Here is a 25722-nt window from a genome sequence, read left to right as displayed (position 1 = left end):
CCTTTTTGAAGTTCTACATTATAAGACCAAGACATAGGTGCCATTCGACCCATTGAGTCTGCCCTGCCATTCAATGGGATCATGGCTGATCTGGTAATCCTCAACTCCACTTTCCTGCCTTTTCCCCATAACTCTCGATTCCCTTACTGATTAAAAAATCTATCTCAGCCTTGAATATATTTAATGGCCCAGCCTCTACAGCCTTTTGTGGTAAAGAATTCCACAGATTCACTACCATCTAAGAGAAGAAATTCTTCCTCATCTGTGTCTTAAATGGGCAACGCCCTACTCCGAGATTATGCCCTCTGGCCCTAGACTCTCCCACAAGGAGAAACAACCTCTCAGCATCTACCCTATCAAGCCCCCTAAGAATCTTATATATTTTAATAAGGTAGCCTCTCATTCTTCTAAACTCCAATGAGTACAGGCCCAACCTACTCAACCTCTCCACCTAGTAAACCTTCTCTGGACTGCTTCCAATGCCTTAGATAAGCGGACCAAAACTGTTCACAATATCTCGGTGTGGTCTAACTAGTGCCTTGTATAGTTTTAACAAGACTTCGCTGTGTTTATATTCCATTCCTTTTGAAATAAAGACCAACATTCCATTTGCCCTCCCTATTACCTGCTGAACTTGTATGCTAGCTTTTTGTGATTCATGCACAAGCACCCCCAAATTCCACTGGGCTGCAGCTTTCTGCAGTCTTTCTCCATTTAAATAATATTCAGCTCCTCTATTCTTCCTGCCAAAGTGCAGAGCCTCACATTTTCCTGCATTATATTCATCTGCCAAGTTTTTGACAATCACTTAACCTGTCTATATGCCTCTGTAAACTCTGTGTTATCCTCACCACTTGCCTTCCCACCTGTTTTTGTGTCATCTGCAAACTTGGCAATAGTACATTCACTTCCCTCATCCAAGTCATTAATACATATTATAAATAATTGCGGCCCCAGCACTGATCCCTGTGGCACTCCACTAGTTACAGGTTGCCGTCCTGAAAATTCACTCTCCTACCCCAAATCTCTGGGCAGAATTTTGCCCTTGATGGGCGGGCGGGCCCAACTGGCTCGACGGCGGGCGGGCAGTCGATCGCCGCCGCCGAAGTGGGCCCCGCCGCCAATTTGAGTGGGCGGGCCAATTAAGGCCCACCCAGTGGGCTACCCAACAGAAAGCGCTATGCGTTTCCTGTGCGGGGGGGAGGGGGGGGGTTTCCCCAACTGTCAGAGTGCGCACATCTCCCTGAGACTAAGTGCTGTCTCATGGAGATTGCTGAAAGTTTCATAAACCTCAAAAATGGAATAATAAAAAAATTATTAACATGCCCCCCTCATGTGACAATGTCACACGAGATAGGACATGTTAATAAATATGACAAAAACTTTACTAAAGATTTTTAAAACAGGCATGAAACCTCATCCCGCCAGTGATGGGGCTAAAGGCTGATAAGTCCCGTGGACCCGATTTGTTGCATCCTAGGATATTAAAGGAAGTAGCTACAGAGATAGTGAATGCACGGTAGTAATCTTCCAAGAATCCTTAGATTCTGGAAAAGTCCCAGAGGATTGGAAAACTTCCAATGTAAAACTATTATTCAAAGAGGGAGGGAGACAAAAACGGGTAACTATAGGCCAGCTAGCTGGGGCTCCTGGCCTGCCCGCCAGCCTTAAGGTTGGACGGGCAGGTCCTTTAAGTGTCTTAATTATCCTGTCAATGGCCTCAATTGGCCATTGACAGGTCGGTGGGCTGATTTCGCTGTCCGCCGGCCTTCCTGAATATTTAAATGGGGTGGGATGACTTCGGGGGTTCCCCCACCGATGTCATCCCGCGTTGGCGAGCGGGCCCTGCCCCCAACTCTCCGACGGAAAAATTCTGGCCTCTGCCTTCTATTAATTAGCCAATCCTCTATTCATGGGCTCCCAATACTTCCAACACCATGGGCTTTTATTAAGTAGCCTTATGTACCTTATCAAATGCCTTTTGGAAATCCAAATATATTAAATCTACTGGTTCCTCTTTATCTATCCTGCTTGTTACCTCCTCTAAGAATTCTAATAAATTTGTTAGGTACGATTTCCTTTTCATGTAGCCATGCCGACTCTGCCTGATTATATTATATATTTCTAAATGCTCTGCTATAACATTCTTTATAACAAACTCTAACATTTTCTCAGTGTCAGATGTTAAGCTAGCTGGCCTATAGTTACCTGTTTTTGTCTCCCTCCCTCTTTGAATAATAGTTTTACATTGGAAGTTTTCCAATCCTCTGGGACTTTTCCAGAATCTAAGGATTCTTGGAAGATTACTACTGTACATTCACTATCTCTGTAGCTACTTCCTTTAATATCCTAGGATACAACACATCCGATCCACGGGACTTATCAGCCTTTAGCCCCATTAGTTTCCCTAGGACTTCTTCTCTAGTGATAGTTGGTGCATTTATTTCCTCCTCCCGCTTTTGCCCCTTGATTATTTAGTATTTTTGGAATGCTGTTAGTGTTTTCTACTGTGAAGACTGATGCAAAGTATTTAATCAACTCCTCTGCCATTTCCTGGTTCCCCATTATTTCCCCAGCCTCGTTCTCTAAGGGGCTTAAGTTCACTTTTGCCTCTGTCTTCCTCTTTATTGTCTGTTTTTATATTACTTGCTAATTTACCCTCAAAGTTTATTTTCTCCCTTTATTATTTTGGTCATCTTTTGTTGGTTTTTAAAATTTTCCCAATCCCCTGGCTTACCATTAATCTTTGCCACATTGTATGTTTTTTCTTTCAATTTGATATTATCCTTAGCTTCCTTGGTTTATACCCTTCCCCCTTCATCCTCAGTGGAATATATCTTTGTTGTGAGTCATAAACTATTTTCTTAAACGTCTGCCATTGTTCATCAACTGTCTTTTCTGCTAAACTCCTTTCCCTAGTCCACTCCCGCCAACTCTCATTCCTTTGTAATTACCCTTATTTAAGTTTAGCACAGTTATTTCTGACCCAAGTTTCTCACTCTCAAACTGAATGCTAAATTCTACCATGTTATGGTCACTGTTTCCTAGGGGATCTTTTACTCTGAGATCATTTATTAAACCTGCCTCATTACACATTGCCAGATCCAAAATAACCTGACCCCTGGTTGGATCTACAACATTTTGTTCTAGGAAAATGTCCCGAATACACTCTATGAATTCTTGCTTGTGGCCACCTCTGCCAATTTGATTTTCCCAATCTACATGAAGATTAAAGTCACCCATGATTAATGTACTGCCTTTTTTACATGCCCTCATTATCTCCTGATTTATTCTCTGCCCTACAATATAGCTACCATTAGAGGGCCTATAGACTACTCCCACTAGTGTCGTCTTCCCCTTGTTATTTTTTAACTTCACCCAGATAGATTCTACATCTTCCGATCCAAGATCATTTCTTGCTACTGTACATATTCCATCTAACAAAGCTACTACACCACCCATTCCTTCCTGCCTGCCTGTCCTTTCAAAAAGTCACATACCCTGAATATTTAGTTTGCAGCTTCGATCTCCTTGTAACCATGTCTCCGTAATGGCTATAAGATCATACCCATTAACCTTTATTTGTGCTGTTAATTCATTTATTTTGTTCCGAATACTACGTGCATTTAAGTAAAGAGCCATTAATTTTGCCTTTATACCATTTATTTCCACTTTTGACCCTATTTGCTACTGTGTTTTTAATGTTTGTACACTCTTTGTACACTCTGTCCCTTCCTGTCACAATCTGGGTATCATTACCTAAATAGCTGCCATATCTTTTTGCTTTGTAAACCTATGTATCCCCTCTCCAGAACCCTCCCCCCACCCCTCTATTTAGTTTAAAGCCCTCTCTCATTATCCTCCTCACAGTTCATAATGCTTCCAAGTTTTGTATCATCGGCAAATTTTGAAATTGTGCCATGTATACCAAGGTCTAAGTCATTAATATATATCAGAAAGAGCAAGGGTCTCAACACTGACCCCTGGGGAACTCCACTACAAACCTTCTTCCAGCTTGAAAAACATCCAATAACCACTCCTCTGTTTCCTGTCACTCAACCAATTTCATATCCATGTTTCTACTGTTCCTTTTATTCCATGAACTACAACTTTGTTGTGGGGCACTGTATCAAATCCCTTCTGGAAGTCCATGTACATCACATCAACAGCATTGCCCTCATCAACCCTCTGTTACCTCTTCAAAAAAAATCCAGCAAGTTAAACACAATTTTCTTTTAACAAATCTTTGCTGACTTTTCTTAATTAATCTGCATTTGTCCATGTGACTATTAATTTTGCCCTGAATTATTGCTTCTAGAAGTTTCCCTACCACTGAGTTAAACTGTAGTTAACTGCAGTTGCTGGACTTATCTTTACACCATTTTCAACAAGGGTATAACATTTGCAATTCTCCAGTCCTCTGGCACCAACCCTGAGTATAAGGAAGAGGAGAAAATTATGGCCAGTGCCTCTGCAATTTCCACCTTCACTTCCCTCAGTAACCATGCGCATCGCATCCGGTCCTGGTGCTTTATCAACTTTAAGTACAGACAGCCTATCTAATACCTCCTCTTTATCGATTTTAAACCCTTCTATTGCATTAGTTACCTCCTTTTTCACTTGGGTAGCATCCTCTTCACTGGTAAAGGCAGGTACAAAGTATTCATTTCATGCCCTAGCTATGTCCCCTGTCTCCATGCGTAAATTCCCCATTTTGGTCCCTAATTGGCTCTCCTCCTTTTACCAACCTTTTCCCATTTATATGCCTATAGGAGACTTCGGATTCTCCTTTATGTTAGCTGCCAGTCTCTTTGCATACTCTCACTTTTCGTCTCTTATTTGCCTTTTCACTTCCCCTCTGAACTTTCAACATTCAGCCTGGTTCTCCATTGTATCATTTGTCTGACATCTGCCAGAAGCACACATTTTCTTCTTCATCGTAATATTGATCTCTTCTGCCATCCAGGGAGCTCTGGATTTGTTTGCCCTACCTTTCCCTTTCGAGGGAATATACCTCGACTCTGAACTCTTTCTTCTTTGAAGGTAGCCCATTGTTCAGCTACCGTTTTTCCTGCCAACCTTAGCTTCTAATTTATTCGGCCCATATCCATTCTTACTCCATTGAAGTTGGTTTCCTCCAGTTAATTATTCTTACTCTGGTTTGTTCTTTGTCCTTTCCCAGAGTCAACCTAAACCTCACGATATAATGATCACTGTTCCTCCTAAATGTTCTCCTACTGATACTTGATCCACCTGGCCCACCTCATTCCGAAGAACCAGGTCTAGCGGTTCCTCCTTTCCCATTGGACTATAAACATACTGCTGTGGAAAATTTTCCTGAACACACTCTTGCCTCTCTCTGCCCTTTACTTCTATCCCTGTCTATATACAGATAATTAAACTCCCACATTATAACTACTTTATAATTCTTGCACTTCTCTGCAATTTCTTTTCAAATTTGTTCAACATTCTTCCCAATAATTGGTGGCCTATAGACTACACCGAACAGTGTAATTGAACCTTTTTTGCTCCTTAGCTCTAGCCAAATAGATTCTGCCCATGACACTTCTGGGACACCCTCTCTCTTTCCGACACTACAATGCTCTCCTTCTTCAATATACCATTCTTCCCCCATTTCTTCCTTTCCTATCTTTCCTGAACACCTTGTATCCAGGAATATTTAAAACCCAGTCCTGCCTTTCTTTGAGCCAGGTCTCTGTTATAGCTTTTAACTTCCCTCAGTTCTGGAGAAAGGTCAGACCTGAGATGTCAACTCTGTTTCTCTCTCCACATATGCTGCCAGAGTTAGAGCATTTCCAGCATTTTCTGCTTTTATTTCAAAAGACCTTAATTAATTATAAAGTGCTTTGGATATCCTAGGTCCTAAAAGGTGTTGTATAAAACCAAGTCTCTCTTTTTCTTTATCATAATATAACATGGAGAACTGCAATCAGGTAAAAGCCCTAGTAACCTCTGAACTCAAACTAATAAAATCATTGGTCCTTTAAAAGGCAATGGGTATTTTGCGTGTTGATGCCAGTTCCAGGCAATGTTATGGTCTCTGAGATAAAAACAGAAAATGTTGGAAACACTCAGCAGGTCAAGGCAGCATCTTTTTGAATCTTATGGTCTCAATTGCTATCAGGTGCCCGAAGCAAACAGACCTTTAGATGGTCAGATCATTACAGCTGATACTTTATCTACTGAATTCTTCCAAATGATAAACTCCTTAATTATTCAATGGCTCATTTGATTAACAAATGGTGCTACTTTAAAATTAAAGTGATCAGCTACATTACTGAGGTTCGGTAGGGCAGAGGTGAAGTTGAGGTATCGGAGGGAGTGCACAAACCTCCACAGAACGCATCTACCCAATACCAAGTGTCACTACGCACTGAGGTTCTACCTGTCCCCGGTGTTGCGAAGGATGTGTCTGGCCACGCTGCCACGGAACGCTCCAAGTGGTTGGACCGTGCCGTACCACCTGTCCCTCGTGGAAAAATTTATGTAGAGAAACATCTTTCACCACAAGTCCATCAGGCAGTGGTCGGCACGTAACATCTTAGAGGCCCTGCGGGAAAAGGAGATGGTGGATCCTGTCGGATGGTTCCCCGAGCAGACTGTCAAAGTCATTTGGCAGAATGCCTCATCGCCAGAACTTTCCAACAAGCACCAAGGTGCAGCTTGGCTGGTCGTGAGAAAGGCCCTCCCCGTCAGATCCTTCCAACCGCCAGGAGTCTCACCCCCTCTGCACGTTGCCCTCGAGGTAGCTGTGGTGGGGACGAGACCATTGTTCACCTCCTTATGGATTGTGCCTTTGCAAAGAAGGTCTGGAGAGAGATGCAGTGGTTTCTGTCGTGGTTCATCCTGAGCAGTTCTGTGACACAGGGCTCTGTGTTCTACTGCCTGTTCACAGGGACACACACTGAAACAAACATCAACCGCAGCTGGAGGATCATCAACTCGGTGAAAGGCGCTCTTTGGTCTGCCTGAAACCTGTTGGTCTTCCAGCGCAAAGAGTTGTCCCCGGCTGAGTGTTGCAGACTGGCACATTCCAAGGTCCAAGACTACGTGCTGAGGGACGCACTAAAGCTTGGGGCAGCTGCCGCAAAGGCGCAATGGGGAAAGATCGCTGTCTAAGACCTTTCTGCCATAGTGCACCGAGGGGCTGAGAATTGTATAAACCCCTTGGGCTGTACAGCTCACAATGAATGTATGCATTGAATACTAATTGTATTATAATTGTATTGAAGCACATCAGAGTGCAACATGATCTATGTTGATAACTCCAATACCATTGCACTGTCTGACTGTCTGTAATGACCATATTGAAATGACTGTAATATTCATTGATTGTATTGAAGCACCTCGTGATCCATGTGTAAAAGTTGAATCTGATTGTACTTTTTGTGATGGTGATTTAGAAATGTTTTGTAATGTTCTTCCAGATATTTTATGAATAAAGTATATTTTTCAAAAAAAAATCTACCCAACATTTTAAGCACAATCTGCCCCACATGTGGAAGAGTCTACAGATAGCGCATTGGGTTTATAGCCATCTCAAAGCCCAACAAAGCAAGTCATCCTCGATCCTGAGGGACTGCCTGAGAAGAGAAGAAGAATCGAGGTTCAGCCTTATAGTCCTTTATTCTCTGACTTTTCACTGCCTCCACTTTATGAAGGTGTGCAGAAGGGGCTCCATGAGGGTCATATCCTATGCAGTAGGCATAGATTACAAAAGTAGGGAGGTCATGTTGGAGTTGTATGGTGAGGCCACAGCTGGAGTAGTGTGTGCAGTTCTGGTCGCCACATTATAAGAAGGATGTGATTGCACTGTAGGGGGTGCAGAGGAGATTCACCAGGATGTTGCCTGGGATGAAACATTTAAGTTATGAAGAGAGGTTGGATAGACTTGGGTTGTTTTCATTGGAGCAGAGAAGACTGAGGGGCGACCTAATCGAGGTGTACAAGATTATGAGGGGCATGGACAGGGTGGATAGGGAGCAGCTGTTCCCCTTAGTTGAAGGGTCAGTCACAAGGGGGCATAAATTCAAGGTGAGGGGCAGGAGGTTTGGGGGGATGTGAGGAAAAACCTTTTTACCCAGAGGGTGGTGACGGTCTGGAATGCACTGCCTGGGGGGGTGGTGGAGGCGGGTTGCCTCACATCCTTTAAAAAGTACCTGGATGAGCACTTGGCACGTCATAACATTCAAGGCCATGGACCAAGTGCTGGTAAATGGGATTAGGCAGGTAGGTCAGGTGTTTCTCACATGTCAGTGCAGACTCGATGGGCTGAAGGGCCTCTTCTGCACTGTGATTCTGTGCTGTTCCTTATATTCTGTCCAATCTTCCGGCCTTCCAACTATCTTTGCACAATTATATGCTTTCTCTTTATGTTTGATACTATCTTTAACCTTTCTAGTTAACCATGGACAGTGGGCCCTCCCCTTGGAATTTTTCTTTCTTGTTGGAATGTATCTATTCTGTGTAACCTGAAATATCCCCTTAAATATTAGCCAGTGCCTCTCTATTAACCTATCCCTTAACCTCATTTGCCAATTCACTTTAGCCAGTTCATAATTGCTCTTATTTAAGTTTAAAAACATAGTCTCAGACCCACTCCTCTGTCCCTCAAACTGAATGCAAAATTCAATCATATTATGGTCGCTGCTACCTTCACTATGAGAAGGGGCACCTTTACTATGAGATCATTAATTAATCCTATCTCATTGCACAATACCAGATCTAGTATAGTCTGCTCTCTGGTTGGCTCCAGAACATGCTGTTCTAGGAAACTATTGGGGAAACACTATGAACTCCTCAGCTATGTTAGCTTTGCCCACCTGACTTTTCCAGTCTACATGTAAATTAAAATCTCCCATGATTACCGCCGTGTCTTTCTGACGAGCTCCCATTATTTCTTCCTTAATGCTCCACCCTAACATGTGGTTACTATTAGGGGGCCTCTACACAACCCCCACAAGTGACTTCTTGCCTTTACCATTTCTCATCTCAACCCAAACTGCTTCTACATCCTGGTTTCCTGAACTTAGGTCATCCCTCTCTAATGCGCTAATACCATCATTAACTAACAGAGCCACCCCTCCACCTTTTCCTAACTTCCTGTCCTTCCTAAATGTCCTATGGACTTTAATATTCAGGTCCCAATCCATGTCCTCCTGCAGCCGTGTCTCCGTAACGTCTATCAAATCGTACGTATTTATTTCTATGTGCGCTCTCAGTTCATCTGTTTTGTTTCAAAAGCTTCATGCATTCAGATACAGAGCTTTTAGTTTGATCCTCTTTATAACCTCTAGTCTGTTCTGTGGATTTACTGTTAGATTTGTACTCTCTATCCCTTCTTTTCTTTATTTCCTGTAATAATACCTTTCTCTTTTGCTTTGTCTCTACTCTTTGATTCACAATACCTTACCAAATGTGATCCCTTGCCCCCACTATTCAATTTAAAACCCTCTCTACTTCCCTCATTATGTGACTCACGAGGACACTAGCCCCAGCACGGTTCAGGTGTAGACCGACCCAACAGTACACGTCCCACTTTCCCCAATTTTTGGTGCCAGTTCCCCACAAACTGCAACCCAATTCTCCCACACCAGTCTTTGAGCCACACATTCATCTCCCTAATCTGGTTTGTCCTGTGCAAATTTGCACTTGGCTGAGTTAATAATCCAGAGATTATGACCTTTGAGGTTCTGCTTCTTAATTTGGTGCCTAGCCCCTCATACTGACTCTACAGAACATCGTGCCTCATGCTACCTATGTTGTTGGTACCAACATGGACCATAACAACCGGATCCTTCCCCTCCCACTGCAAATTCCTCTCCAGTCCTGAGCAGATGTCCCAAACCCTGGCACCAGGCAGGCAACACAGCCATCTGGACTCACCCGCTTTGCTGCAGTTTCTATTAGAGTTTCTCTCATAACCGACTGAAAGAACTAAAAGGGCTTTAGGCCTATTTTGTTTTGAAGCAGTTCATACAGATTGCAAAAATCTGTTTCATGTACTTCTCATACTTTCCTGTGTCTTAGCACATTTCTGTATTCTATTTGTAAATGAATCTATTAGTTTAGTCTACACACTTGGGTTTGATGGTCAGATGTTTTCCAATTACCTATTCAATATGATACCAGCCACTGGAGATCACACAGGATGATCACTATGCTTGAAAGCATAGGGAACATATTAGGCATTGTGTGTGAGCTCCAGTGATGTCACCTTCTGTCCCTGTTCATCATTTTTGAATGGATGAAACCTATTTCCATGTTTTCCTTGCCATTGCAGATTATAACATATATTTCTTTGTTGTGTTGCACCAAACCCCAAGTGTAACAGCTCAACTGAGGAAGTGTTCCAGACTAAGGAGGAAAATAAATTCATCCTGGAGTCCCACTCTTGCTCATGATTAGATGGGAACAAGGTGAAGTTCAGCTCTAATGCTCCCCGTACTTGAACAGCCTGCTAACATTCGGCAAATTCATTCCTGAAGGCCGCCCACATGGCTGAGATACTGGTGTCTGCTGCCGCCCATGGCACTGTGCCCATTCAAGTCACACCTTCAGGCAACAAGGCATTAAGGTGAACGAAAAATCTACCAGGGATCACTGTGTGGGTGTGGTCACTTTAACTTCCTGTTCTGTACAAATACTGAGGAGTATCAAATCCGACCTTTTAAAACCCTTTCTGCAATTAGCCTTTCTAATCAGTACTTGGAATTTACCAAACAGTCCATGAGATGCCTTTCCAGTGAGCACTGAGCTCCAATTACATTCAATTGCCTTACCCTACAGAGAACAATAACCATCCAACAGGGTAACATGTAAAAATCCTCCATCAGCATGGAATCTAGCTTCAAAGTCTGCAATGCCAACACTGGCCATCCACTCAGTCCATACTCAGCAGTTGCTGTTGGCTGCAGGTAGCAGCCCCTGCACCTCTCATTCTTCTCTTTTACACACTGCACTATATCCAGCATGCGCAGTAGTTTTTTGTTTTTAGCACTATTACATCAATTCAACTTACCATCTCGCTCTGGTCTTTAGCATTTCACACTCCCATTTTCATATATGAAAAAGGCATAACCACACTCAAAACATATATTTGTTTTCTCCCTAAGTTTTTATTGTCCTGCTGGGTATTTCCAACACTTCATTTGTTTCAGATTTTCAGCACGTGCAGTATTTTGCTTTATACTTGAACTTGGCATCCATGGCAAGGCACAAAATCAGGGCAGGAACAGCAACTTCCTCTGTCACATCACTTCTTCACAACACCACACCATCATGCCTATATGTCATAGTTAGTGAGGCAATCATGGAACAAGATAAAATATAAAAAGGATGGTGCCTAACAATATAGAGCAGATACTCCAAACAATAAATCTATCTGGGACCCAACTTTTTATGAGCCCTGAAGAGGAGCATGAGAGGCCATGCCCAGTCCTCCTTGCAATAGCCCTGCACTGCATGTGTCACTATCCTAGTAGAGGGTACATGTACAGAGAAATAGATAATCAACATCTCCCAGTAGATCCCACCCATCAAGTGAATATTCCTTATACTCAGAGGAACTGAGGCTTGCTTCAATTTCTATATTTGACTTCTTTATCAAATTGTAGTTTGTAAAAAGTACACAGTCCACCCCGCAAACTGACAACATTGAATTCTGTAAGGGGGATTCACAAAATTTGGTTCAGATAAATGTTCCAACCCCTGGTAGGAGCATGTAAGAATTGGGACAAGGAGAGAAGTCAGAGGAAACATTTCACCCAAAGGGTAATCGAGCTATGGAATTAGTTTTAAGGGAAGCCTACTGAGGTGGACATTGTAAACATGATCAGGAGATCACTGAACATATTGCTGGAGGATGAAAAACATGGGGAGAAGGTGGGATGGTGGGATTAATGAATGAGGGACAGGTTTAACGTACTGAATAACTTTTTCTTATTCCTAAAATCTCTCTGTCCTTATGACAATAGTCAGAGGCCTGAGAAACATGCTGGGTTAATTAAGCAGCTTCTGCAAACTCTCAATCAGAAGTGGGAAAGCAGTGGGTTCTATTGTTTCTGCAATGATTAGGACAACATGGAAAGGAGATTCACCCCTTCAAAATGGACAAAGGGATCCTCAGATATCACAGTTTAAATCAAATAGCAGTACAGGCAGAGACTATCTCCACTCCAGAGCCTTGTTTCTCTGTCCATGATCACTGTATCATTCTAATATTTCCAGTGCTAATTTTATTCCTTTTAGCAGTAATAATCCAGTCCATACTGCAAGTGTCCTCACTCCAGGAATACTGCACGCAGAGTAGCCAACAGGGGCCAATCTAGAGTACATTCCAATTTGAACCAGAGTACAGGAGATTCTGAGTTTGCTCTCATTTTATAGAGTACATCATGACAATGAGCATTGTAGGAGCAAGTATTATTCTGAAACAACTTTGGTTAGTTTCATTCAGTTACAAAGGCAGGTTTACAAGTCATTAAAATCACCATTTCATTTCACAGGGAACATTCAGACTAATTCAAGCCACCAGACTAATACCTGCAATGGGTGGGTTGTCTTATGAGGAAAGGTTGGACAGACTAGGCTTGTATCCGCTAGAGTTTAGAAGAGTAAGAGGTGACTTGATTGAAACATCTAAGAACCCCTGGGGTCTTGAAAGGGTGGATGTGGAAAGAATGTTTCCTTTTGTGGGAGAAACTAGAAGTAGGTGTCACTTTTTAAAAATAAGGGGTTGCCCACTTAAGGCAAAGATGAGGAGATTTTTGTACTCTGAAGGTCGTGAGTCTTTGGAACTCTCTTCCTCAAAGGCAGTGGAAGCAGTCTTTGAATATTTTTAAGGCAGAGGCACATAGATTCTTGATAAACAAGGGGTTGAAAAGTTATTGGAGGTAGGCAGAAAAGTAACCTACCTTTCCTCATCATTTTTGACACGTGTGCAACCTTTGTCACAAGCAGCCATATCTTCCTCCTCCAACACCTCTCCTTGCCTGGTTCCAGTCCCGTCAATCTAGTCATGGCTAGAGGGTCTCATGCAATATTTTTTCTTCTTACTGTCAAATTACTACTTCTGGTGTCTCCACACGCTGCCCCTTAATGGCATCATCAAAACAATGATGCCATCCAACTCTACCTCATTAATACCTCTCTCAAACCCTACACTGCCTCTAATTTATCACACTGTTTGTCCACCATCCAGCATTAGATGAACAAAAGTGTCCTCCAATTAAACATTGGCAAGACTAAAGTCACTGTCTTTGGCCCCAATACAAACTGCATTCCCTACCCACCAGCTCTATCCCTTTCCCTAGCAACTGTCTGGGACCAATCCAGACTGTTCACAACCTCAACGTGAAATCTGACCTTGAACTCAGTTTCCAACCCCACATCTTCTCTATGACTAAGGCTACCGACTTCTGTCTCTGTAATATTGTCTGTCACTGCCCAGCCTATCTGCTGCTGAAAACCTCAACCATACTCGTCTAGACTTGACCATCACAACACTCACCTGGCCAGCCACTTATCCTTCACTCTTTAAGTTCCAGCTCATCCAAAATTCTGCCTGCCGTATCCTAATTCGCGCCACATTCTACCCAACCATCATCCGTGTTGCTGACTGGTCCAGTAGTGCCCTGAATTTTAAAATTGCTATCTTCGTGTTCAAATCAGTCAATGGGCTTGCCCTCCCTATCTCTTTAAACTCCAGCCCTACTACCCTCCAAGATCTCTGTGTTCTCTGGGGGGAGGGGAGAAGGCAGCCCTGGGGCTGGGGGTTTGGGGAGGCAGGCCCGGGGCTGGGGGGGTGGAGGAGGATGTGAACCCTGGATCTGGGGGCGGGGGGAAACACAACCCTGGGGCTGGGGGGCCGGCGGGGGAAATGCAGCCCAGAGGCTGGGGGAGAGAGATGTAGCCCCGGAGCTGGGTGGGTGGGAAGGGAAGCAGCCCCAGGGCAGAGGGGAACATAGCCCAGGGGCAGGGGATGACACGGCCTGGGGCAGGATTACAGACTGACAAGGAGCTGGAGAGTTTGATATTGAATACAGTACAGCTGTTCATAGAATCAGGTAAGTACCCATACAAAAAAAGAGTCCTGCCATGCCTGTGTGATGCTCAGACTTTCATAATTTTCCTCAAGTGTTTACCTAGTGCACTTGTCTGTGTTATGCCATTCATGGCTTCTATAGAATTTCATATCCTGAAAACCTTCCTCTAATATCCCCAAATATTTCTCTTCCATGGGCACCAGCAGCATTTAATAGTCCACCCAAATAGCCATTCTTCATATGTGAGCTTGCAGTTTGGAAAGCGATTCCATCTGCCACTAGGGCAGCAAGGTTTCCTTTGCCAGCAGTTACATAAAGGGCTGAATTTTAGTTCCAGGGTTCCAATCCTGATGCCAAGCTGAATTCTGGGTAACAAAACTGAGAAGTGGCCATGGCGGGACCCTGGGGATTTTCAAGGAGGGGGCCAACTAATAGATTGCCTCTGGGAATCTTGTCCAATTAAAGATGGCACATGGGCTCTGCAGCTGGGAGGGCCAACGAGAGAGCCCGGGGGTCTAGGCAGCCAGCAGCCCCACCAGCAGAAGTGAGTGCAGCCTTTATAGTTTGGGAGGAACTAAAAGGACGCCTCAATATGGAGGTGCCACCTGTAGACTTGTAAATGGTACAAAATATACTTTGGTCACAGCTGCCAGGCCATCACTGCAGAGGGAAGCCACTCAACACGATTGCAATTGTGGCTCTCACAGACCCAGTGGCTCCATGCTTTGTAGGATGCACTTCTGGCCACCCTTCCACCCCCTCTGGCCTGCCGCCAGAGGCTGCCACTATTCCATCTACAGGCTCCAGCCACATCAGGGGGCCTGCCTGTGATCTGGGAAATCCAGATGGCGTGTGAAGAGTGCCCACAACTGACACTTTAATTGGTCTAATTGGCTTTCGACTGCTGGCGGGTAGGTAGCCATCACTCCTCAGAAGTCACCTCCCTGGAAATAGGCTGGAGGCAGGAGCATGCTGGAAGAAAGGCACGCCTATCTCCAAAGCCAACTCCACGTCAAGGTGAAACCTCAGTCCATAGTTTCCAGCACAGATCACAGGACGGCAAAGAAAGCTGGCTGAATTTCCCCTCCCCTGGCCAAGGGGCACTGTAGTTTTCTCACCAATGCCCCAGCTGTAGTCAGCTAACTGGGCAGGTTTGGGAAGTGAATCACTCAACCTTTAAAAATGACTACCTCATTACCCAGGCCCAACTAAGCCAGGAAATTCTTCAATGGCAAATTGTGGTCATGATTCAAAGCTCTTTCAGTGACACACTCCAACATCAGACCTTGCAATCACTTCACCTTTTTGTTTGAGATTCATTCTAAATATTGATAAATCAATTTTCCACATCACACCATGCACGGGTAGAGAGAATTATGCAATGGGAGGAACAGTCATTACTGCACAGGCTCAGAACTGCAAGGAATGAGGCTCTGCCACTGAAACCAAACCACAAGCACAATACACGAGTTAAAAACAAACCTATTCTGATGGGCATGAGCGTAACAAATGCACCTTATTAGCATCTTGAAGACAGTCGAGCAGATAGTAAATTGCAACCATTATCCCATATATATTTTGACAGCTACTGAACCAGATAAACATTTGCCTACAATAACGTTATTAGATTGAACTTGAAGGTCAGGTAGCGATTGTGGTATCTTTGCTGTGATCTGATGTTAAAGATTTCCCACGAATGTAATAGAAACATATTGTGTGCGTTCTGCTTTCATACATCAGAGTCTGTCGCTTAGCAAATTATCTGACTGAAGACCATTGCTTTCAGCAGTATCTTCTCGAGTATCTTTGCCAGGCTCACAGGGCCTCAACATAACAAACAAACCAAACAAGCTCTTCTGTTACAATCAACTGCTCTTTGGACAACAACAATATGCAGTTATATAGCGGCATTAAGAGAGTAAAACATCCAAGGCACTTCAAAGGAGATTGACCCCGAAGAACATAAGGATATATAAGGGCAGGGTTGTGAAAACTTGGCCAATTAGGTAGGTTTTAAGGGCTGTTTTAATGTGAGAGAGGTAGAGAGGGCGAGAGGTTTTAGGAGAGAGTTCAAGAGCTTGGGACCATGCAGCTGAAGACATGGCTGCCAACTGTTGATCAATTAAAATCGGGATGTGCAAGAGGCCAAAATTAGAGCAGCACAGAGATCTTGGAAGGTCATTGGGCTGGAGGAAGTTACGAAGATAGGGAAGGACTAGTCCATGGAAGCATTTGAAAAGCCACAGTGAAAGAAGAGGTAGCTGAGATTCTGGATGGGCTAAAAATTGATAGGAGGATATATTAGATAGGCTGGCTGTACAAAGTTGATAAATCACCAAGATGTGTTACATCCGAAGATGCTGAGGGAAGTAAGGGTAGCAACTGGCAATAATCTTCCAATCCTCTTTTGATACGACATGGTGCCAGGGGACTGGAGAATTGCAAATTTTTCACCCTTACCCAAAAAGGGTGCAGGGATAACCCAGCAACTTCAGGCTAGTCAGTGGTGGGAAAGCTTTTAAAAACAATAATCTGGAAGTAAAATAAGTCACTCTGAGGAGTGTGGCTTAATTAAGCAAAGGGTTTGTTAAGGACAAATTGCATTTAACTAACTTGGTTTGGGATTTTCAAAAAGGTAAGAGAAAGAGTCAATGAGGGTAATGTGATTAGCGTAGTGTACCTGGACTTCCAAAAGGTTTTTGATAAAGTGCTATATAATGGGCTTGGCAGCAAAGTTGAAGCCCATGAAATAAAAGGGACAGTGGCAGCATGGATTTTAAATTGGCTGAGTAACAGGAAACAAAGAGCAGTGGTGAAGGATTGTTTTTTGGACTGGAGAAAGGTGGACAACAGGGTTCCACAGGGATCGATACTGGGACCATTGCTTCTCTTGGTCTGTATTAATGACCTGGTCTTGGGGATGTACATGGCACAAGTTCAAAATCTGTAGATGACACAAAACATGCCAATATGTGAATGGTGATGAGGATAGTGATAGACTTCACGAGGACAAACAGGCTGGTGCAATGGGTGGACATGTGGCAGATGAAATTTAATGCAGACATGTGCCAAGTTATACATTTTGTAGGAAGAATGAGAAGAGGTAATATAAACTAAAGGGTGCAATTCAGTAACAGCGACTTGGGGGCCAAATGTGCAGGGATCGTTGAAGGTTGAGATAATGGTTGAAAGGGATCCTGAGTTTTATAAAGAGAGGCATAGAGTACAAAGCAAGAAGTTAGGATGAACCTTTAACAATCACCAGTTCAGCCTCAACTAACCTATTGTGTCCAATTCTGGGCACCTCACTTTAGGAAGGATCTGAGGGCTTTAGAGAGAGTGCAAAAAAAGGTTCACGAGTATGTTTCCAAGGATGAAAGACTACAGTTATGCGGATAGATTGAAGAAGCTGGGATTGTTTCCACAGAGAAGGTTGATAAGAGATTTTATAGAAGTGTTCAAAATTATGAGGGGTCTAGACAGAGTTTAACACTGTGGAAGCCAGTCCTCAGCCTTGGTAAATAAGGAGGAGAGTTGAGCATGGAGCTAGCATTCTCACCCTGTAAAAACACATCACTGCGACTGAAACAACAAGAAGTGGCCATTCCAGCAAACCCCGGCACAGAGAGGACGGCATATCTGAAGACGTATGTGTGATGGGACTGGATAGAAGCCGAAAGAAAGTCCAATCCGACAAACCCAATCGTCAACACCAAAAACATCACCAGAACTGGCAGCCGGAATGTCTGAACACACTTCTGGTGTGGGACGATTCTCAGCTTCTGCAAGAGGTGAGGACCTATCGACTTGACATCTTAGGCATCAGCGAGATACAGTGTCCAGGACAAGGATGAAGCAGCGGTGAGGGCGTTATGGTCCTCCCTCTATGGAATAATATCCTTCCTAAGGTGAGGGAGCCAAAACTGCACACAGCACTTCAGGTGCTGTCTAACCTAGGTTATGTACAATTGAAGCAAGACTTCCCTACTGCTGTACTCAAATCCTCTTGCTAACATACCGTTAGCTTTCTTAATTGTTTGCTACACCTGCATGTTAGCTTTCAGTGACATACTGACGAGGACACTCGTGTCTCCTTGTACACCTACACTTTTTAATTCCTTACCATTTAAGAAATACTTTGCAGATCCACTTCTCCTACCAAAGTGGAAAATGTCACATTTTTCCCATATTATATTCCATCTGCCATGTTCTTGCCCACTCACTGAGTCTGTCCAAATCCCCTTGAAGCCACTTTACATCTTCCTCACAACACAAATCCCACCTAGTTTTGTGTCATCTGCAAATTTGGAAATATTACATTTGGCCCCACATCCAAATCTTTGATGTATATTGTCATGACTCACTGGGGATAGTGCGCTGTAATACTGTTCCCAAAGCCGCGACAAATGTGAAAAGTTCGACCAATCTACCAGATTGCTCCAATTCTATCTGTTTAATTTAGATTAACAGAATGTGAGCACCAGATTTGTAAATGCAATAAGTAAATAACTGTTTATTGAACAAACTGTTGTTAACCAGTGGCAAAAAGAAAGAACATGAACTGCTAATTTTTAACTTTATAACCTAAACTCTACCCCTTCTTAAAACCCTATAAACACAAACATACAAGACAGGCAAAAACATGGATTTTAAGGGTGGGATAAAACAGTTCAATAGCACCAATTCCGGAGAACAGGATTCAATGGGTTGATTTTGATTGATGTCTTCCAATTTCCTTTCAGTTCTTGTTAATGACACAAGGTAGTCTTCCAGCACTTTCAGTATTTAGTTCACTGCTTGAGCACTTGCCTTTCAGTGTCTCTAACAGTGATTTTCCCCTTTGCCTCTTGACAGGGGTTTTCAGAAAGAGAGCAGGTTATAGAGATATGAGAAGAAAAGCCAGCTAGCTATTATTGTGGAATTACCGGAATCTTCCTCACACAGGAGAAAGAGGTTTTAGGTCTTGTTCCTTTCAGGCTAGGAGCTATTCTGCTGCACTGCTCTCACACAAAACCTGGTCACCTGGTCAGGAGCCAATTAAAACATTGTTACCAGGCAGCTCCCTTGGTCCAGGTCTCCTTTCAGGCACCATCCTGTCTTTCATGGCACACTTCGTTCCAGGGCTGCAACATTGTATATAACTCTTATCCTGTGCCAGGGGACACGTCTTTCAACCTGCAGTCATTGTAATTTTAATCCACAGTCCAACAGAAAATAAAAAGATATGTTCCTTACAATATTGTGAACACTAAGGGCCAAGTCGCAGCCTGCCAACATGAGAATGACACATTTATTCCTACTCAATTTTCTGCCTGTTACTCAATGCTTAATCCATGCTAGTATATTACCTCTTTTCCCATGTGCTTTAATTTGGCTAACCAACCTCCTGTGGGGAGTTCCTGAAAATTAAAGTATACTGCATTCGACAACTCCTCTTTATCAATTCTGTTAGTAACATCCTCAAAAAACTCCAACAGGTTGGTCAAACATTATTTCTCATTCATAAATTCATATTGATTATCCCCAATCAGGTCATTAATATCCAAGTGTCCACATATCACATCCTTTAGAATTGATTCCAGCATTCTCCCTACTACTGATGTAAGGCTAACAGCTCTGTAGTTCCCTGTTTTCTCTTTCCCTCCCATCTTAAATAGTGTGGTGACATTTGCTGCCTTCCAATCTGCAGGAACCATTCTAGGCCTACAGAATTTTGGAAAATGATCACCAATGCATCCACTATTTTCAACACTCTGGAATGTAGAGTGTCAGGTCCTGGGTCTCATCAACCTTCGGTCCATTAATTTCTCCGATACAACCCTCTTACTAATTTTCTTCAATTCCTCATTCTTCCTAGTCCCTTGGATCTCTAATTCTGAGAAATTTCTTGCACCTTCCTCAGTGAAGACAGACTCAAAGTAATAATTTAGCTTCTCTGCCATTTCTCTATTTCCCATTATAAATTCTCCTGAGTCTGCCTGTAATGGACTCACATGTGTCTTAGTCAAACGTTTTCTTTTTATGTACCTATAGAAGCTTTTACAGTCCGATTTTATGGGTTTTTTTTTTGCAAGTTTGCATTCATATTCTATTCTCCTTTTCTTTATTAGTTTCTTGGTCATCCTTTGCTGTTTTCAAAAATCCTCCCATCCTCAGATTTACTACTATTTCTGGCAACTTTATAGGCCTTTTCTTTTAATCTTATACAATCCTTAACTTTGTTAGCCATGGTTGGCTGACTTTTCGTTTTGGGTCTTTGTGCCTTGAAGGAACGTATAGCTGCTGTAACCTATATAATAATTATTTAAAGATTATCCATTGCCTGTGTACCGTCATACCTTTTAATGTATTTTTCCAATCCTCCTCAGCCAATTTGCCCCTCATACCTTCATAACTTGCTTTGCTCACATTTAACACCCTGTCTTCAGATTGAACTGCCTCACTTTCAAACATAATGGGAAATTCATATTATGGTCACTCATCCCTAAAGGTTCTTTTACAACAAGATTAATTAGCACTTTCTCGTTACATAATACTATATCTAAAATAGCCTGTTCCCTAGTCGATTTCTAAACATACTATTCTAGAAAACTATCCCTAACACACTCCAGAAACTAGTCCTCCATAGCATTAGTGCTCATTAGGTTTACCCAGTCTATATGCAGGTTGAAGTCACCCCTGATTACCGTATTACCCATGCTACATGCTTCTCTAATCTCCTGCTTAATACCTTGCCGCACACTACAACTACTGTTTGGTGCCCTATAAACAACTCCAACCGTGCTGTCCCTTGCTGTTTCTTAGCTCCACTTAAACAGATTCCACATCTTGTTCTTCTGTGAAGAATAGGCAGGTTTCTGGGGTGGCAGATCATGCTGTGAGCAGATCTTTATGCTCAGGAACATCAGAAAGGAGCAGGACCCAGAGTATCAGAGGCTTCTTGTTATCAACTTCTTTGATTTCAAGAAGGCCTTTGCTAGCATCCATCAGCAGTCACTCTGGTATGTAGTGAGACAGTATAGCATCCCAGAGTGCTATGTTAACACCTTCAAAGCCTTATACCATGACTCCTGTTGCTGCTTTGAAGACCAGCACAGGCATCACGACTCCAAAGTCGTTACAGAAATACAGCAAAGCTGCATACTCTCCCTATTCCTTATCCTCTTGGTCATTTGATTTTATCATGAGGAAAATGACAGTGGGTGCAGACTTTACCATCCATTGGCAACACTACTGATAGATGAACCTGGAATTGCAGATGACATTGTCTTGCTGGCTGAAGAGTTGCAAGTGCTCCAAGATATGACCACCAGTCTTGCGAGTAGCAGCATCAAAGTTGATTAATGCATCGGCTGCAAGACGACCAAGACAGTGACGGCTGGAAGGCAACAATGCCCTGCCCTCACCACTGGGCAACAGAATATCAAGAACATCGACCACTTCCTCTACCGAAGAAGAAAATGTCCAGGGAAGGTGATGTAGAGATCGACATCCATACAAGAATCGGCAAAGCAGCATCGGTCTTCCAGGCTGCACATGGTTTGAGCATCCAACACAATAAACACAGCCATGAAGCTGCGACTCTACACGTTCATAGTAATAACAACCACAATCTATGCCAACGAGACATGGAAGAGAACAGCAAAGGTAAGTTTCACCAGCGCTCCCTGCATAAGGTCCTGGGCATTACATGGAGACACAGCATCGCCAATGAAGAAGTGCTACAGAGGGCTGGTCAGAGGCACTCGCAGGACATCATGACGGAGAGATAATTGAGGCTGGCAGGACACCTGGCCATATTGTCCGCCAGGGTGGAGGTAAAATGGACACTAGTTGGAAAAAGAAAACTGGGCCAGCCAAAGAAGACCTGGTGAAGTACATCCTCCAAGAGTGGGACACCTCTTGAGCTTTAGCGAAAGAGATTGTGATAGACCCAGGCCGGTGGCAGAGGCTGACTGTCCATTGTCCTGCATAGGTCCAGAGGAACTAAGATTAAGTTAGAGTAGATGGAGAGAGACTATTCCCATTGGAACAAGAATCAAGAACCAGAGATGTCCAACTTAAGACGATTGGCAAAAGAACCATCGGCCTCATGAGGAAAAACATTTTTACACAGTGAGTGGTTAGGATCTGGAATACACTGTCCGAATGTGCGATGGAGGCAGATTCAATCATGGCTTTCAAAAGAGAGTTGGATAAGCATCCAGAGAGAACATATTTGCAGGGCTACAGGGAAAGGGCAGTACAATGGGACTAGTTGAGTGCTGTTGAGTGCTCTTTCAGAGAGCCAGCACGGACACAGCAGGCTGAATGGCCTCATTCTGTACTGTATTCATGCTATGATTCTATGATAAACACATCTAAATTTTTTCCAGACTGAACATTCATCTGCATAAAACACTGATATCAAAAACCACAGCACAGGTTAACACATGACTAACACACGTCACTCACACAGAGTCTCAAAGTAGACAGCTGTAATTCAACAGGAAAACCACAAACAAATAACAGAATGCCAGTTACCAGTGAAATACTCGCTATATAAACTCCACCAGGTAACTCCTGCACTTTTGTGCCTTACCATCATGACCAGAGTTGAGCAGGTGTTCACCAAGGTCACAGCCAAACACACGCTCCTTCAGGATTCCTCGCTGTTTCAGCTTCTGCTTTGTTGGCCGTGACTTCATGAAGGTGCGCAGAAAGGTGATGAGCTTGCCGTGTTTTTTTGAAACTGGAACAAAAAGGAAAGAAATAGAAAGTCAGTACATTTTGACTTTACAGCAGAGTGAACGTTTGACAACTACAGGCACCTGCAAGGTGGTTGAAAAGAGACAAATTATAATAAGGAAACAAAGGGTTCCACAATGATTCAATAGGTAAAGACACTTCTTACAGATCAACGAGCTGCATAAACCAGGAAAGCCTCATTTATAATTGCTGGTCTGTGCAGTGGCAGACAGTTACAGGTAAGACTCAGGACTGCTGGGCAATGGAGGATGGCTTACAAAAATCAGTCATAACTCCTGTTCCACAATCACTATTTTACTCTACGTTGTCCAGAAGAGGCGAGAATAAAATGGAAAGAATCGTAATTGAACAAGGTTCCTTGACGATCCAGTGGGTAAAGATGGTGTACCAGAGGTGACTGGGGTTAGTTTTGGATTGTTTTATCAAGAAGCTGGAAGACGTGGCTGGTCAACAGTCTCCTTCAACAGCTGCTGTACCTGTGGAGCTGGATTGTAGTGAACTATAATACCGGATGAGTGGAGAAAACATGCAAGAGCAGAGATATAGAACCTGCTACTAAGGGAGAGTTTCGGTATAGGACATGGAGCATTTGTAGGCATGCGTTATGTCCCTATTGTTATGATTCCAGCTGATATTAATATTGAACAAGTCAGATCCCAGATTGAAGCTTGTGGCTTGGTAGTTCCTATTTTTTTTAAGAAACGTGGAGGTAAGTTACTGAACACATTCACAGGAGTCTGCTAATGAACTTTTAATACAAAGAATAAAATATTTATTTAAATAAGAAAAGTGAACTATATTACATCAGACAAAAAGGTTGGCAAGATCTCAAAACAAATAGAAGATGACGATTCAAATTCCCACTATACTTTTATCCCAGCAATATCTTTAAAGACACACAAGCCAATGAAGAGTTACCACGAACTTAATACAAAGCTTGGGACTGGCACAATTGCAAATGGTTTGCTTCCGGTGAATTCCTGAGCATTCATCTGATGCTTCTCATCCAAATCATATCTCTCCCCCAGACATCCAAAAGCTGCAATCTAAATTCACTGTTTCTTCAACTGCAGAGCAAACAAATGAGTTCCCTAAACTCAGTCTTCCAGTCGCACCCCCGCTAAGCTGATCACTTTTCTGAGCCCTATAACTGATTATTCAGTTAACTACTGTTCCAATAGCCTTGTAGTTTTTCTTCTCAGACAGCTTAAAATCTCTGTCTACTCTCTCTAACACACACACTGAACTCTCCCCCTCTCAGCTCCTGTCTTTTTCTGTCAATGTCACTGGATCACTGTTGCTAGGCAACAGTAAAGCTCTTTCCATTTTTGTTTTGTTTCATTTCCCAGAACTTTAACTTCAGGACCTTGTAAAACCTTATTAAACACATATGTATACAAACAAACCAAAAGACCTGAAACCTTTTAGTCACATGTTTATCCAGACACCAAAGTTCATAAACAAAACCTAAATGAAACCATTTCTTACCTTTCTTAACAAAAAAAAAATATACATATACACACACACATAAATTCAGCTTAAAAATTATACATTATTTATAACTCTATCAAATAGGAAACCAGGTATGGTGTTGTCACTTCTTGAAAGAAGTAAATACAGAAGTAAGGCATATTGAGAGATGGTCAGTTGGGTAGTGATTAAAGTTTGGACCTACTATTTGAGTTCTTGGATGAAATTTACAAGAAATTTGATCTGTTAAGTGCCAATGAAACATGGTCAAGTTTTGACAGATTTTGGAGAACAGATTGTCAAACTGTATAAAAGACTAATGAAATTCAATTTGGGGACTACTTGGTCAGTACAAGCATTTAAGTTGCTGGATTGTGCTATGGTGTCCCATATGGACAGGCTTCTGGTTCTAACTGGTGTTTGGTTATTGGAGGAGGAGGAGATCCTGCTGGATCAGGAGACTAATGCCTTGATAAAGTTCCTGGGGAAACTCTCATTTCCTTCCACCTTTGTGGATCAAATCAGACTTTTCCTATTGACACAAAGAATGGAGAACTTAATGACTGCCTGATACTGGGCACAATATCAAAACAAGGGTTAAAGAGAGGCAGAAAAAGAGTGGAAACAGTTTGAGCAGATCTGGCTATCACATCAGGAGACAGAATTTGAACACTAATAGCAAGTGAATGAATCCCAGGAATTCACATGGAATAGTTATTAATTGGTTCAGTATTATCTGAAGTATCATTATGCAATGAATTTCCCAAGGCAGATAAGCAAGGCCCTCGAAATGACACCTGACACAGGAAATTCTGAGGAAGAGGATGAAGATAATGATGAATCTGAACAAATTGTACTGGTCACAAGGAGTTTTAGTCCCATGATGAATGCATTAGTCACTGACTTGTTTAGTTGTGCAGTGCTAGATACTAATTGCATTTCAACAGTATCGGAACAAATTGGTTCAAATGTTAAATAAAAACAGAAAATGCTGGAAATACTCAGCAGGTCAGGCAGCATCTGTGGAGAGAAAGAAAATTAACGTTTCAGGTTGATCACTATTCTTAAAAACTGGGAAATGTTAGAGATGTAATAGGTTTTAAGCAAGGGGTGGGTGGAACAAGGACAAAGGAACGATCTGTGATAGGGTGGAAGACGAGATAGATTGAATGACAGAAGAATTAGACTTCCAGGGCTAAAGGGAATGGTGTTGGGGCAAGAAAGGAAAATAAAGATGTGCCTAGAGCAGGTGTGCTGTTGTCTGAAAGCAAAAATAAGAGAAAAACTGAAGCTTGCAAAGGGGAAAAAGGAAACAAAGCACACCTATATTTACAATTCCATATAAAATAGCTGGAGTAGGCATTTTATAAGAACTGATGTCATCTCTAGTGAAATACCTATGCTGTTGAGTAAACCTTCTATGAAAAAGGAACAAATG

At 42.7% G+C, this 25722-nt stretch overlaps 1 protein-coding gene across 7 annotated transcripts in view; it reads right to left on the bottom strand.

Moving 5' to 3' along the window:
• The window catches only part of arhgap32b (Rho GTPase activating protein 32b), a 539127-nt gene that overhangs the window by 61267 nt on the left and 452138 nt on the right, over positions 1-25722 (bottom strand). For all 7 annotated transcript variants that reach the window (XM_078530751.1, XM_078530768.1, XM_078530760.1 and 4 more), the window contains one exon: positions 22648-22797. In XM_078530751.1, coding sequence (XP_078386877.1) covers positions 22648-22797 — 150 coding nt within the window. The remainder of the gene's footprint in view (positions 1-22647; positions 22798-25722) is intronic.

The sequence above is a fragment of the Cetorhinus maximus genome, chromosome 2, assembly GCF_964194155.1.
Source record: "Cetorhinus maximus chromosome 2, sCetMax3.hap1.1, whole genome shotgun sequence".
NCBI classification, from domain to species: Eukaryota; Metazoa; Chordata; class Chondrichthyes; order Lamniformes; family Cetorhinidae; genus Cetorhinus; species Cetorhinus maximus.
This window is presented reverse-complemented; position numbering and strand designations above follow the sequence as displayed.